The 17157-nt window shown below is 44.9% G+C and overlaps 1 protein-coding gene across 1 annotated transcript; it reads right to left on the bottom strand.

Moving 5' to 3' along the window:
• cstf3 (cleavage stimulation factor subunit 3) lies at positions 1–17157 on the bottom strand. Its single transcript, XM_036981298.2, has 20 exons — positions 16897–17157; positions 15930–16031; positions 15651–15746; positions 11233–11265; positions 10341–10438; positions 10080–10146; positions 9936–9970; positions 9719–9845; positions 9509–9586; positions 9248–9410; positions 8429–8538; positions 8169–8285; positions 7626–7844; positions 7242–7344; positions 4309–4378; positions 3727–3922; positions 3360–3513; positions 1457–1551; positions 673–733; positions 1–572 (listed from the first exon to the last, which is right to left on the bottom strand). Exons 1-20 carry the CDS (start codon positions 16921–16923, stop codon positions 373–375), a joined length of 2151 nt encoding a protein of 716 aa, XP_036837193.1. The 5' UTR covers positions 16924–17157; the 3' UTR covers positions 1–372.

Genomic DNA, 17157 nt, shown 5'->3' with positions numbered 1-17157 from the left:
TTTAGTTTGGGTTTTTTTCTCCTCTTTTTATTGAAAGGAAATGTATTCTCTCAATTTGACTAGAAAAACAGGTCGATTCCATTTGTCCATCACCAGAGGTTCACAAGGCCAAACAGCTGAGTGTCAAATTAAGGGTTGAATTAAAAACTTTGTACAGTATTAGTCACCCAGCTTTAAAAAATAAAACTGTTAAAAAAACACCAACAACAAAACAAACACAGGTGTGTGTAGAGGGACCAACGATGGTTGGATATAAAGCATCTTCCAGACAAACTGCAGACGAGTCTGTTTGCCCTAAAAGGTTTGACGTAATGGGTTACATTCCTGTACAGAGTCCATCCCAAGTGTACGTGTGTCTGAGTGAGTGTGTGTTCACCGGATCCTCTTCTGCTGGCGAGCGCGGTAGATGTCGTGAACGGGTGGGGCCACAGCGCCCTTGTCCTCCTCTTCATCAGAGTCTGCATTGGGTCTCTTCAGTGACTTGGTCATGGCGTGGTTCTCCATGGAACCGTTCCCTTCTCCTCCGGTATCAGGCTGCCTGCCCGTTATCAACTCTACTGCTGCATCTACAGCTGAGAGAGAGATATTCACATCAACATTAAGTGTGCTATTCAGGCAAAGGAACATCTAAAGGAAAGCTTGGTGATATCTGACAGTTTCAAAGCTACTTACTCTCTGGTAGTGTACATCTCCTGAAGCTCTCCATCAGTTCATCCACCTGCACAAAGGGCCCCTGCAGAAACACCACAACATCAGCACAACAGCCACATGATGTCACCAACAGTGAGTGGTGGGGTGTTGGCACTGTGATGTCACCAACAGTGAGTGGTGGGGTGTTGGTACTGTGATGTCACCAACAGTGAGTGGTGTTGGCACTGTGATGGCACTGTGATGTCACCAACAGTGAGTGGTGGGGTGTTGGTACTGTGATGTCACCAACAGTGAGTGGTGTTGGCACTGTGATGTCACCAACAGTGAGTGGTGGGGTGTTGGCACTGAGACGTCACCAACAGTGAGTGGTGGGGTGTTGGTACTGTGATGTCACCAACAGTGAGTGGTGGGGTGTTGGTACTGTGATGTCACCAACAGTGAGTGGTGGGGTGTTGGTACTGTGATGTCACCAACAGTGAGTGGTGGGGTGTTGGTACTGTGATGTCACCAACAGTGAGTGGTGGGGTGTTGGTACTGTGATGTCACCAACAGTGAGTGGTGGGGTGTTGGTACTGTGATGTCACCAACAGTGAGTGGTGGGGTGTTGGTACTGTGATGTCACCAACAGTGAGTGGTGGGGTGTTGGTACTGTGATGTCACCAACAGTGAGTGGTGGGGTGTTTGTACAGTGATGTCACCAACAGTGAGTGGTGAGGTGTTGGTACTGTGATGTCACCAACAGTGAGTGGTGGGGTGTTGGTACTGTGATGTCACCAACAGTGAGTGGTGAGGTGTTGGTACTGACCACGAAGCAGGTTGGTGGAGGCAGTAGCTTCATCAGGATGACTGCGGCCGGGGGGACCGGGAACACCCCCCCTGGAACAGGGTGCAGTCCTGGAGCTGTGTGGAGAGACCAGAGCATGTGAGAGGAGCTGGAGTGGAGCCCAACTTGACTGGAGTGTGGAGCAAGATTCCTAAAGGCTGGAGCGTCTTAGGTAAGGTACCTACTAGTCAGGTGTGGTAGCTGGTAGGGGTAGAGGGGGTAAGGTACATACTAGACAGGTGTTGTAGCTGGTAGAGGTAGAGGAGGGGTAAGGTACCTACTAGACAGGTGTGGTAGAGGTAGAGGAGGGGTAAGGTACCTACTAGTCAGGTGTGGTAGAGGTAGAGGAGGGGGTAAGGTACCTACTAGACAGGTGTGGTAGAGGTAGAGGAGGGGGTAAGGTACCTACTAGACAGGTGTTGTAGCTGGTAGAGGTAGAGGAGGGGTAAGGTACCTACTAGACAGGTGTTGTAGCTGGTAGAGGTAGAGGAGGGGTAAGGTACCTACTAGACAGGTGTTGTAGCTGGTAGAGGTAGAGGATGGGTAAGGTACCTACTAGACAGGTGTTGTTGCTGGTAGCGGTAGAGGAGGGGGTAAGGTACCTACTAGTCAGGTGTTGTAGCTGGTAGAGGTAGAGGAGGGGGTAAGGTACCTACTAGACAGGTGTTGTAGCTGGTAGCGGTAGAGGAGGGGTAAGGTACCTACTAGACAGGTGTGGTAGAGGTAGAGGAGGGGGTAAGGTACCTACTAGACAGGTGTTGTAGCTGGTAGCGGTAGAGGAGGGGTAAGGTACCTACTAGACAGGTGTTGTAGCTGGTAGAGGTAGAGGAGGGGGTAAGGTACCTACTAGACAGGTGTTGTAGCTGGTAGAGGTAGAGGAGGGGGTAAGGTACCTACTAGACAGGTGTTGTAGCTGGTAGCGGTAGAGGAGGGGTAAGGTACCTACTAGACAGGTGTGGTAGAGGTAGAGGAGGGGGTAAGGTACCTACTAGACAGGTGTTGTAGCTGGTAGAGGTAGAGGAGGGGTAAGGTACCTACTAGACAGGTGTGGTAGAGGTAGAGGAGGGGTAAGGTACCTACTAGTCAGGTGTGGTAGAGGTAGAGGAGGGGGTAAGGTACCTACTAGACAGGTGTGGTAGAGGTAGAGGAGGGGGTAAGGTACCTACTAGACAGGTGTTGTAGCTGGTAGAGGTAGAGGAGGGGTAAGGTACCTACTAGACAGGTGTTGTAGCTGGTAGAGGTAGAGGAGGGGTAAGGTACCTACTAGACAGGTGTTGTAGCTGGTAGAGGTAGAGGATGGGTAAGGTACCTACTAGACAGGTGTTGTAGCTGGTAGCGGTAGAGGAGGGGGTAAGGTACCTACTAGTCAGGTGTTGTAGCTGGTAGAGGTAGAGGAGGGGGTAAGGTACCTACTAGACAGGTGTTGTAGCTGGTAGCGGTAGAGGAGGGGTAAGGTACCTACTAGACAGGTGTGGTAGAGGTAGAGGAGGGGGTAAGGTACCTACTAGACAGGTGTTGTAGCTGGTAGCGGTAGAGGAGGGGTAAGGTACCTACTAGACAGGTGTTGTAGCTGGTAGAGGTAGAGGAGGGGTAAGGTACCTACTAGACAGGTGTTGTAGCTGGTAGAGGTAGAGGATGGGTAAGGTACCTACTAGACAGGTGTTGTAGCTGGTAGCGGTAGAGGAGGGGGTAAGGTACCTACTAGTCAGGTGTTGTAGCTGGTAGAGGTAGAGGAGGGGTAAGGTACCTACTAGACAGGTGTGGTAGATGGTAGAGGGGGTAAGGTACCTACTAGACAGGTGTGGTAGGGGTAGAGGAGGGGGTAAGGTACCTACTAGACAGGTGTTGTAGCTGGTAGAGGTAGAGGAGGGGGTAAGGTACGTACGGGCCAAGTGTCGTGGTTGGTAGGGGATCATCTGGCTGGTGTCAGGTTTGGGGTACTCTGGTTTGCGGTCGGCCTCGTCCTTTTGCGTGGGAGCCGATGGAGTCACCACCGTCTCTGTCTGGAGCAACGCTGCCAGTTTGGCACGGGACACGTCCTGCACACACACAGGTTTAAATCATAGAATTCCAAACAGATATCCTTTACCCTCACATGATTGAAGAGTTGAACAAGAGAGAAACACAAATGGTCCAGTTGTTTCATAGCCATAGATTTATTCTATTGAAGTCTTCAACAGGTGAAGAGACCATAGCAGTCAGAATCATCTTCCTGTGTAAATGAAGCTGAAGAAATCACCAGTTGTACAGACCTTGTATCCGAGGGCTTTGAGCTCGCTGGCAGAACAGGGGTACAGGTCCATGAACTTGTATCTGTCCACCAGCAGGGCTGTCTCCTTGCCTTCGTACTCATCCTTGAAGGCCGTGAAACGCCTGCGCTCCACCTTCAGGATACTGGCCAGGTCCCCGATGTTACTCTCAAAGGCCAAGAAACGTGCCCAGATCTCACTGAGGGAGAGGTGTTGACAAACACACAGGCCCGTTAATAACACAATAACAGACAGGTTTAATGTGGCTGTTCTATAATAACACAATAACAGACAGGTTTAATGTGGCTGTTCTATAATAACAGACAGGTTTAATGTGGCTGTTCTATAATAACAATAACAGACAGAGCTAATGTGGGTGTTCTATAATAACAGACAGGTTTAATGTGGCTGTTCTATAATAACAATAACAGACAGAGCTAATGTGGGTGTTCTATAATAACAGACAGATCTAGTGTGGATGTTCTATAATAACACAACAACAGACAGATCTAGTGTGGATGTTCTATAATAACACAACAACAGACAGATCTAATGTGGGTGTTGTAAGAACATAATTCCTCATACCCAGACTTCTCTGGCGACAGGCTTCCCGAGGTGAGAACACGCTCAAACAGAACTCTGGTGTTGTTGTCCTCTGGAGGGCGGTAGAGAAAGAGGTGAGGCCTTCAAACTCATGAATCTACCACTATGTTTCAGATAATGCCTCAGAATCCGTCTCCTAATTTACAGCATAACACTATCTACACTGAACAAAAATATAAAGTTAACATGTAAAGTGTTGGTCCCATGTTTCATCCCAGAAATGTTCCATACACACAAAAAGCTTATTTCTCTCAAATGTTGTGCACATTTGTTTACATCTGTTAGTGAGAATTTCTTATTTGCCAAGAAAATCCATCCACCTGACGTGTGGCATATCAAGAAGCTGATTAATATAGGATCAGACCCTTTCCCCCCCAAATTTTGCCTAAAATGACATAGCCAAATCTAACTGACTATAGCTCAGGACCTGAAGCAAGGATATGCATATTCTTGATACCATTTGAAAATAAACACTGAAGTTTGTGGAAATGTGAAATTAATGTAGGAGAATAACATATTAGATCTGGTAAAAGATATTACAAAAAAACATGCTGTTAGAAGGCCAAAATATGAGAAAGTGAATAAGAGAAAGGCCAAAATATGACTTCGAAATCTAAGCGCAATAGATTTTGGCCACTAGAGGCAGCAGTGTATGTGCAACGTTTAAGACTGATCCAATGAACCATTGCATTTCTGTTCAATTTCTGTTCTTGTTGTATCAAGACTGCCCAAATGTGCCTAATTGGATTATTAATACATTTTCAAGTTCATAACTGTGCACTCTCCTCAAACAATAGCATGGTATTATTTCACTGTAATAGCTACTGAAAATTGGACAGTGCAGTTAGATAAAAAATAATTTAAGCTTTCTGCCAATATCACATATGTCTTCGTCCTGGGAAATTTTCTTGTTTACTTACAACTTCATGCTAATCACATTAGCCTACGTTAGCTCAACTGTCCCGCGGGGGGGAACACCGACCCTGTAGGAGGTTTTAAATAGCATGATCATTACACAGGTGCACCTTGTGCCGTGGACAATAACAGGCCACTGTAAAATATACAGTTATGTCACACAACACAATGCCACAGGTGTTTGAAGTTGAGGGGGCATTAAATTAGCATGCTGACTGCAGTAATGACCATCAGAGGTGTTGCCATAGTATGTAATGTTAAGTCACCTCCAATATCTTTTTAGAGAATTTGGCAGTATGTCCAATAGGCCTCACAACCACAGACCACGTGTATGGCGTGGTGTGGGCGAGCGGTTTGCTGATGTCAACGTTGTGAACAGAGTGCCCCATGGTGGTTGTGGGGTTATGGTATGGGCAGGCATTAGCTACGGACAATGAACACAACTGCATTTTATCGATGGCAATATGAACGCACAGATATACCGTGATGAAATCCTGGGGCCCATTGTCGTGCCATTAATCCGCAGCCATCACCTCATATTTCAGCATGATGATGCACAGCCCCATGACGCAAGGATCTGTACACAATTCCTGGAAGCTGAAAATGTCTCAGTTCTTCCATGGCCTGCATATTCACCAGACATGTCACCCATTGAGCATGTTTGGGATGTTCTGGATCGACGTGTACGACAGCGTGTTCCTGTTCCCATCAATATCCAGCAACTTGCTCAGCCATTGAAGAGGAGTGGGACAACAGTTTACCAGCCACAATCAACAGCCTGATGCGAAGGAGACTTGTTGTGCTGCATGAGGCAAATGGTGGTCACACCAGATACGGACTGGTTTTCTGATCCACGCCCCCACCTTTTGTTTTTAAGCGATCTGTGACCAACAGATGCATATCTGTATTCCCAGTCATGTAAAATCTATAGATTAGGGCCTAATTTATTTATTTCAATTGACTGATTTCCTTATATTAAAACTAACTCAGCTATACTCAGCCTTGTCTCAGGATGGTAAGTTGGTGGTTGAAGATATCCCTCTAGTGGTGTGGGGGCTGTGCTTTGGCAGTGGGTGGAGTTATATCTTACCTGTTTGGGGTGTCTCCCCTCCTGTCTCAGCCTCCAGTATTTATGCTGCAATAGTTTGTGTCAGGGGGCTAGGGTCAGTCTGTTATATCTGGAGTACTTCTCCTGTCCTATCCGGTGTCCTGTGTGAATTTAAATATGCTACTCTAATTCTCTCTTACTTTCTCTCTCTGGGAGGACCTAGGCCCTAGGACCATGCCTCAGGACTACCTGGCATGATGACTCCTTGCTGTCCCCAGTCCACATGGCCGTGCTGCTGCTCCAGTTTCAACTGTTCTGCATGTGATTATTATTATTTGACCATGCTGGTCATTCATGAACATTTGAACATCTTGGCCATGTTCTGTTATAATCTCCACCCGGCACAGCCAGAAGAGGACTGGCCACCCCACATAGCCTGGTTCCTCTCTAGGTTTCTTCCTAGGTTTTGGCCTTTCTAGGGAGTTTTTCCTAGCCACGGTGCTTCTACACCTGCATTGCTTGCTGTTTGGGGTTTTAGGCTGGGTTTCTGTACAGCACTTTGAGATATCAGCTGATGTACGAAGGGCTATATAAATAAATTTGACTTGACTAAAATCTTGGATGTTGTTTATATTTTTGTTCAGTATATACACGCCAATGAAATAAAGAAACACACACCGGCGTCTATAGACCGCCTCTGCCTGGGTTTGATCTAGTTTGACTATATGAGTAATTGATAGAGGATGTCACTGGGTCCATGTCATAGAGAGAATAGGATCAGCATGTTGAACAAATACACTGATATTAGATCCCCTGTAGTCTTCAATACCATCGCTAAACAACTATACAATCTCAGTGACTGTTGCCATGGCAGCTACCCGTGGTTGTGTTATTGTTACACAAGAGGGTGAATGACAAGTCTCAATAAATGAATCCGTCACTTGTCACTTACCATTAAGGTGTGAGAGGTAATCGATGTATGCAAGTATATACTCTGGAATGTCTCCATATTTCTTCAAGCCCAGCTCAAATATCTTAAAGGCCACTGATTTGTCCTGTGAGGGAAGGTAACGGAAGACCAGTCAAACATTGAGACAAAGAATGGTTCCCCTTATATTCTCTTTGCACTGTTGGCATGGGTGTCAGGCTAAGGCCAGAGAGACACAGGAACACAGATTAAATCTTATATGCATTCATCAATTATCAGTTTTTGTCCGTCAAACGCTATTTTCAAGTCGACTGTTTTCGGTTCTCCATCATCCGTCAACCGATGACTCCGTCCCATTGCCTCAATCCCAAATGTTCAGACAATTTTCCGTAGCCTATGTAGACCCACCTTACTGCAGTAGTACTCCATCAGTGCTGCAGTCACGTAGACGTGGTGACGCGTGCGCATGTCCTCCCGGGCCTTCTTAAAGATGATGCGGCCTGACTTGATGCCCTCGGCCCGCCTGCCAAACTTCATGTACTGGATGTAGACCAGCGTGGGGTCGATGTCCTCGATGGCCAGCAGACGGTTGTAGATGCTGTGGACCTTTTCATGCTTCAATCGACTCTGAAAAGAGGAGAGATGTGGGTTAGCTCATTCATCAATTAAATGCCTGTCAAACATTTCCTGGACCTCTATTCAACATTCATTTATACTGGTTCACACTCCACAACTTTACTCAATACAAGGATTGCTCCGGAATAATCCAATTAATTAATCTTATTAGGAACGAGACGAGACAAATGAATACGTCTGCAGTGAAAGATGCACTGATCATTTATGGATGACAGTCAATTATACATTTCCTTGGCAACCCTTGACATCTTCATATTATGACCTCATGTTTTGGCAAGTGTTCCGTGACAGATGATTGGTGTTTGTGCAGCTCACCTCCTCGTAGTCAGCGAATGAAAAGTACAGCAGCATGTTCTTCTTCAGTAGAGTACCGATGGCGCGCTCGTAGATGTTAGCTGCTTCGTCACTGAACACCTTAGAGTTGTTCATGTCCTGAGGAGCGGAAGAAAGGGTTCTAGTCTGGCATTTAAAAACCAAACCAACAGTAAGGTCTAAAATAACAAACGTATCTTTTCAAATGTGGAGGAAACCCTGTTCCAATTAGGACACATTGTGCCATCAGTGGCCTCTCTTACCCCCTTCTCTGCCAGTAGTTTACTGGACTGGTCCAGATACTGGGCAGCCTCATACCACACATCAGGGTGATGACCCAGCACCAACAGACACTGCTCATAGGCAAACATCACTGCAACACGGAGCACAATTACAACGTTAGGGCTGCAATGCTAGCAAAACCTCTAGGCAACACTGGATTTCTATCAACTTTACTGTGACTATAAAGTCTGATGACATGCTATATCAAGTTCACACCACCAGGAATCACTGTCCCTACCACCACCACTAGCTATATGAATCACTGTTCCTCCCACCACCACTAGCTAGCTATATGAATCACTGTTCCCCCCCACCACAAGCTATATGAATCACTGTTCCTCCCCCCACCACTAGCTATATGAATCACTGTTCCCCCCCCCACCACTAGCTATATGAATCACTGTTCCCCCCCACCACAAGCTATATGAATCACTGTTCCTCCCACCACCACTAGCTATATGAATCACTGTTCCCCCACCACCACCACTAGCTATATGAATCACTGTTCCCCCACACCACCACTAGCTATATGAATCACTGTTCCCCCACACCACCACTAGCTATATGAATCACTGTTCCCCCCCCACCACCACTAGCTATATGAATCACTGTTCCCCCCCCACCACCACTAGCTATATGAATCACTGTTCCCCCACACCACCACTAGCTATATGAATCACTGTTCCCCCACCACCACTAGCTATATGAATCACTGTTCCCCCCCCACCACCACTAGCTATATGAATCACTGTTCCCCCCACCACCACTAGCTATATGAATCACTGTTCCCCCCACCACACCTCTCTTAGTGATGAGTGTCTGGTCCTCTGTGCGGAGCGGGTTGCTCTTCTCCCATTGGATGTACTTCTTCCACATCTCCACCTGCACCGCCTCCTGGGGGGAGTTCTGTGGGGGCACCGAGGGGGCGTTCCTATCCAGACCCTTCATCACAGTCTCATATTCCTGAAGAGACAGTTTAACATCAGCTCACAATCATTAAATCATCTACCAGACAGTATGAATCCGTTTACCTCATCATAGTGTGTTTGTGAGTACCTTACCTTGGCCACTCTCCTAGCGTTCATGTAGTCTCTGCTGCGGTCCTCAATCATCTTCTTGGCCAGATGTACGTTGATGCCCTGTTTGTACAACACCAGGCTACTTAGCACCACTGACAGATGAGACCAATGACACACGAAAACAATGTTCTGCTACCCCTCATGTGGTTCCTTATTCAGCCATCCATAGGGGTCATAGGTCATTGGTCTTACCTCCTCATACTTGCTGTAGTCTCTCCAGAGCTGCTCGATGTTGATCATGGGGTTCACACAGCCCCTCTGGTAGACCCTGCGCACCGCCGTGATTCGCTGGTTTTCAGCGTACGAACCAACCGCCTCACTGGAAGGACACAAGGCCTGGGAATTAGGGACTTCAAGTACTTTTTAATGAACGAAAACAACAAAGTGTTGTGTTAAGAGCAGTGCTTACACTCCTTTGAGGAAGTTGATGTAGTCCACCCATATCTGAGGGGAGAGCAGAAGAATTAGAAATCATGGCTTGGAAACCCATTTCAGATCGCACATTTTCAACCAACTTGTTTTAACATTTAATTGCCAATATGCTTTGATATACCTGGTAGGACATGATCTCCATGCCGATTTTATCCAGCGCAAAGTCATACGCCTGCGCCATCTTCTCTCTGGTGAAGGTCAAGCAGGGCTGGGTTAGGACTTGTGTTACATCACAATATCAAGATACGCACTGGGAACATTTGTCAAAATAGGGTGTTGTGTTATCACTGTGAAATGCATTGCTGAATGGTTAAGATTGTGTGTGAGCACACGAAGAGCCCGTCCCCCTCCAATTCCTTTCCTGGGTAACAGGGGAACCTACTTGTAGCTGGGTAGCTTTCCTTTCGTCTCTCGGACGTAGGAGAGGTAGCATTTCCACAGGTCGATGTGCAGCACTTTCATCAGACATCTCTGAAACAACTACAGCAGGAGGGAAGGGCCTCGTTTCAGTTTCACCTATTCAAAAACATATCTGTCTACTGAAAATTAACGCTTCAGACAACAGTGTGCACTCAATCATTCCCCACTGTCATACTGAGAAATCAATACGCTGGGTGATTTGTAGTGTGTGTTTCCTTGTATAAAAGGGGAAGTAGGGGATTCCCTCTAGGGAGGGCTGCCTAATAGAAAGTGACCTAAAGCCTACCCTGGCAGGAGAACCAGCGGAACAGAGCTCACTGACAGACAGCAGGCACACTGTACCACAGCTGGAGATATAAACAGCAGTGTACACGAGGGCTTTGCAACACGCTGCTGCTATAAAAGACTGAACCCACCTTGGTGAAAATGAGAGAACTACTTTTCCTTTCAGTTTCAGGGGATGGTTAATAGACAGTACCAACACAGTAAAAACATCTGCACCAGACAGAACAGTTTGAGCTGCTAAGTGTGTAGTGTTGCCTGTGGGTTATCAATACATATTCTGTGACTTTAACAAGTGGCAATAAACAATGATTTTCCACTCCTGTGAACTGTAGATTTACTGTTGTACTGCAGTAAAGCATGCAGCTACATTTCAAGGCTTGATCCTTGATATATTAGAGGTTACTTAATTGGCTTCTTCAGTTGTTAAGGGCAACACTGGATGAGTCAGAACCATGTTGGTTTCCATCCAGTGACAGGGAGGTGGAACCTCCCTTAGAATCAACCAACCATGGCAGTCTCAGTCCCCTGTAAGGCCAATGGGAGGGGACTTTGGTATGATTGGCACTCACCTTTTCTACCTTGTCATAGTTTTTTGCCTTGATCTGTGGACAGAGTGTAAACGAAGTGTTAATTCAACAGGCAGGGGTTTCCATTGTATATATGGACAAACAGGCACGCATGCAAACTCCCTCTGACACACACATACAATCCCTTTCAGATCAACAAAGTGAATTTCACACAAGAAAGACCATTTCAAGATCAATTTGGTAAGATATGGGGTTTATTCTCATTGTACATCATGGACCATACACGAGTCACATGATCAAGCGGTTGTAAGAAAAATGGGTTTTGATGTCTAGACATTGTTCCATGGGGATATAGAACACATTTTCCCATTTGTGAATACCCACCCTTCCCAATAAACTGTAGACTTAGACATATAAGCTCAATAAAAACTATAAAATGTACATTTTCATCAGCATTTAAAAAACAATCATATGTTAGCCCCTTCACTACACTGGAAAAGACCACGCTCGTGCCAATCACTAAACATGTTACTGACAGTCAGCCTGGCCAGACATCAAGGTGACTCATTGGCTGACAGTGACAGGAAAGAGTCTCCACACTGGCAGGCAGCTGATGTTGGGTGGGAGAGGGAGTCCTCAATCAGTTCTGTCCCTACTGCAAGCCCTGTGGAGTTCCAACTCTCCCTCTACCAAGGCCTGCCAGCATAGACCAGTGTGAACTAAGCATAATGAGAAACATCAATCTTTACTGGAGCTACTGGTTGGTCTGGCCCTGACAAAAGGCCCTTGACAGGCACAGGACTCCCAATGCAGCAGCCTAGCAGCATGTCCTGTACTGTAGGCCTTTTGCTGTTGCAATCGCAAGGGTAGTAGCTCCTAAAACTTTGACGACAAAACACACAGTAACAAGAAACATTCAGGTGTTTGAATGTGAGAATACATTTAAACTTGGAATGAATCCTGCCTCGATAATTCTCCATCTGCTTCTTTCCCTCATCCATTCTAAGAACAATACAGTGGAATGTCACCAAGCCCACAGGTTGGCTTTCAGCTTGTTGTGCAAGCCACTTAACACAATCATTGATTAGAGGGGCTCTCAAATAATCTGTCAACGTTAAATATTGCCTAGGCCTCGAAGTGCACGGCTTGAATAGAAGTACTTTTTCAGGAATAACAATAGGCAGCGCAAGAAAATAACTCATTCAATATGTATACATCTAGAGGTGGGAAGTATCCTTGCAAGATTACGATGAACAATTTCACATTTGTTCAAAAAGTCAGATCCTAAAGAGAACTAGGCCTATGTCAAATGTAGCCTATGGAAGTGTGTTAGACATGAAAAATAACACTAGTTTTACACAGACAACATGAAACAAGATTGGTAAACAATGATTTATTGAAGTAAATCACTAGATAAATCAACATAAAAATACACAGAAGACGTAACCCCAGCCGTGACAGCTGCAGGCATAGAGAAGTACATCCCGTGACATGAGTGACATAGCTTTAGGTAGGCCACATAGATAAAATCTCACCTCGAGGGCAGACACGCACACCCACACAATCTGTAGCCAGCAAACATTGTCATTGTATGAATCCACGGCAGCCCATGGCTTTAGCATTCACTAACAATAGTTTTAGCGTCTCACTCAGTTATCCTAGCTACAACATGAGAACCAGACCCAGAAGACACTACAAGAGAGACTAAGTCTTCTAAAGCACTTTGTTCTATTTCGGTGCAGGCAAACCAGTCGAGTGGGGAATTAAATATCAATCCATCCAATTGTCTAATATTGTATAAATCTCAACCAAATAAAATACATTCTATTAGTAATACGGGCTTTTATCAGGAAGTCACAACAATCCAGGCTTAAAAACCCAAGCCCATCAACACAGAAATACTTCATTATGCAAATGTTTAACATGTCCATATATATAAAGCTTCCACAACATTCAAAACTACTCCAGTTCTCTATCAACTAAGCATTCACATTACAAGCACAACATCACTAGGCCTACCACCTAACTCGCACTCAGCAGCCAACCCCCCCCAAAAAAAACATTAACTAGGAAGGTAACAGGCACAATTTCTATGTGGGATAATCAAGAGCACCAGGCCTAATGCATTCTTTAAAATGGGATTAGGTATGGGAATGTTTATGGGGAAAGGAGGTGGTTGTGAACTGGACTGCAGTAACCATCAACACCATAAAGAAAAAGATGCAATAAGTCACAGTAGAGAATTCTGGTCATTTGTTTTATTAAACAGTATGCAACTTGAAATCACTTTCAACAAACCGCAGGGTACAGTCAAATTGAGTACAACGCAACTTATGCATTTCCTTATTCTTGTGCATGCACAGATCAACCACTTGAGTTCACCAAGGTGAGTGAAACTGTATTGAAACGAAGACAAAAACCACAAAGCAAGTGCGAAAGGTCAAATGTGACCCAGAACCAAGACAATGGTCCCCTAAGCCGTACCTGAACGTTAGTGTCCTGCGATGTGTGAATTCACAAGTAAAACACCTGAATTCCCAATACTGGATTGTTTCTGTATAACTCCTTCACAAGCACACGTTATTTTCTTGAAAGGTTAGTGAAGAGGTCAGACATTCAAACGTATGATTCGTTTTCTACACATTAGATCCAAACTAGAATGTTGACGTAACCTTTTTCTATACTGCAGCAACTACCACCATATTATTTGACAGGTTGCGGTTAAGTTCAAAAATGTGTTATTTTTTTCCCAGGTTGCTCATGTTGAGGCAAATGAAACTGAGATAAAAAGACTGCGGCAAGCTCGATTAGACTGCAGTCTAGAAATAAATCAAAGGCTACCCAAACTGGAAGGGAAAAAAAACAATTCAAGTGTTTTAATGCAAATGACCAACTTTAAACTATGGTACATAGCTATAAACAAATGAAGTCAACAGGTGGTTGAACTTTTAGAGAATGACCTACAGGCTGTGCTAAACGGTGTTGAATGAGGCCATTCTAACAAGGGTAGCAGTGTATAGAATGGGAGAGCTTCTAGACTTAAAAACAATGTGCCCAACTCCTCACGGATGTGCACTGTGCAAATACCCCAGGGTCTAGTCTGATTGTATTCCAGTCACTATACACCAACAAAGGTGACGGTCTGAACATTAGAGACTATTAGGCAATCTGGTATCAATTAACCCTTAGACAAGGGGTGTCCAAACTCAATCTTGTAGGGCAGCAGTATGTGCAGGCTTTTCCCCTCTAGTCCAGAACCAACACACATGGGTCACGTTCTGTAGGCACAATTAACAGGGGGAAAAAAATACTTTACCCAGATTCAACAACATGGAATCAGGTGTATTTGCACTGGGCTGGAACAAAAGCCTGCATACTGCCGGACCAAGATGGGACACCATGTACTAGTCAATCCTGTAGATGTGAAAGGAAGCTGTGGGTGTAAGAAGGGGGCTCCGTGAAGCATTACCTGTTCACATACTCCCACTCAATCCCTTCAGACCTACAAGAAGTAAGGCATGATTTTAAACTGGGCACGAGTTGGTCTCCTCCCCAGACTTCTGTTCACCTGCTGTAGACAGCCCAGGGCCCAGATGACTAGTTCGGATCAGAGCTGCGTGTAGTGGGCATCAATTAATGAGGCTTGGTCAGTCATGCTTTTAACTCACATACTTACCCACTTTATTCCCCTAAATAAGTGGATTACAAGCATCCATTTGTATGTCTAAAACTAATGGCATACTCATGAAATGATGGAGCTTATCTTATGTAGGAATGGGGTTTAAGGCTCATCTAAGATGTAGGCAATATGGTGTGATAAGGGCCGGGGGCAGGAATGGGAGCAGGTACCATCCACAAAAACCCAATGTCATTTTGTAATGTGGGTGAACTACCATTTTAAAAGACATATTGGAGTAATGTGGATTCTTTGCTGGGTCAAAACCAGGGTGAACATCCGCCTGCATAAACAGGGACCTACAATAATACTACAGCTTCCGTAGTAAACATAGGTCGCTTGTTGGGGGTAAGGTAGCGTAACTGTGCTGGGGGAAAAAAATGTTAAGTTGAACACATTCACTCATACGGTTTATGATCAAAAACAAAAATGACCTCAAAGAAATGACACAGGAGGCAATAAATAGACACGACAAGTGAATAAAAGGCTAAAGCACTCCAATACCATTAAAAAGTTTTAATGCTGTTGCAGATCAAACATGCAACAAATGCACTTAACCCCATTTAAAGACGTAGAAAATAGTTGTTTTTTCTACTGAGGAACATACAGTCTGCGTCCTGAAAAATAAATGGTTAAGATAGTAACCTAAACCCCTCGTACTTTAAAAAAATACCATTGAGATGAAGTGGACCTATTTGTTGTGTGAAAGTCACATTGTTGATCCTGTTAGGATATGCACGCCCATGCACACATGTAGTTGTGAGAAATTGATAAAAATATTAACCTCCGCTTCAATGAATAGTTTCCAGAATCTGCCCGAGCTTGGGAACTGGGCCACAAGTCGTTCATACGTCTTCCTTGCTTTGTCTATTGGTTGGTTCTAAAAGGGTAGAATGCATTTACATGTACACTTGTTGACAAACAAGTTGAAACAGTCCTATATGACACATTTGTAATTTTTCTGTTAGATCCCCACCCACCACCCTCTTGAGCCCCACCCTCTCCCTCCCTTGACCCAATCGATTACCCCAGGTAAGAGGAATGCAACCCTGAGTCACTAAACCTGTGCTTCTCGAATCAGAATGCTCCATGCGTCAAGGTCATATGGGTTTTCTTCCAACTTCTTCTCTGCTTTCTTAACCTTCTCCGGGATATACTCAGCTGCCTGCAAGACATGAAAAGATGATTGGGGTTACAGACATGCATACACTGCAACAAGAGGTGGCTTTGGAAAACAAATCAATCAGGGTGCCAATATTAAAGACAATTTTAAGAGTACATTTTAGAAGATCTCGTTTATAATTGACCTACTACACTTGTTTCCAGTTTGGACTACTTTAGCCACATAAGAAACCGAGTAGGACAACGGCAGACACGAGGAAATGCTTGCTTGTTTACATGGTTAGCTAGTTGGCTACTAAGGTAGTTCGCTAATCATGTAAAACACAATTGCACAACTTCTAACACCACACCGTTAACTCCATAAGCTAGCTCTCAACTGTATAAATGCAATACAACGTGCACCCATTGCTGCATACGCTTGGGCTAGTCAGCTAGCGTAACAAAAAAGCGCGGCCCAACTGCAACAGCAATGTTATCTAGGTAGCTAACTTCAGCTTGCAACGAAATTAACTAGTGTTTATTCTCAGCAACAGGCCAAAAGCTAACTAGCACACGCTAACTAGTCGTGTTAGCATGACGTTCAGACCATTTCAGGTCGTGTTACCTGTACAAGCTAGCTAACGTTAGTTGGTCGACTGACATTAACTTCTGACCAAAATCATTGGCAGGTTACCTAGCTAGCACGTAATTAGCTTAGCCGCAGATCTCTCAAACATAATGCAACGTAATTATTGTCAATAGTGTGTGGTAGCTATGTAGAAAGCGCTTCAAATCCATATATTCTATATTAAACGGTATCTAGGGTGTAGGCCTAGCTAGCTAACGTCAGTGAACCACCATGCAACACGAGTGAAAATGTAACGTAGCTAACTAGCAACCGTTCGCTACAAACAACTGAAATGCTCTACCTGGTCGGCGGTTGCTTCCGTGGACATTACTGGTTACGTTTAGTTTACCTATATTACAAATTTCAACAGTATTTAAACATAGAAATATTGAATTAAAAACAGCTATATCGCATGACTGCACGACGACTCCAGTAGCTATGAACACAGTCTGCCCACTGCTGTGACTGGCCGTTTTCTCAAAATGGCGTGGCTGAATGATCACTTCCTTATGTTCTGGAGGATGTAACCCCCTACAGACAAAAAAAAATCACATTTGAGGTT

The sequence above is a fragment of the Oncorhynchus mykiss genome, chromosome 6, assembly GCF_057628025.1.
Source record: "Oncorhynchus mykiss isolate SJ-2025 chromosome 6, ASM5762802v1, whole genome shotgun sequence".
Classification (NCBI taxonomy): Eukaryota; Metazoa; Chordata; class Actinopteri; order Salmoniformes; family Salmonidae; genus Oncorhynchus; species Oncorhynchus mykiss.
This window is presented reverse-complemented; position numbering and strand designations above follow the sequence as displayed.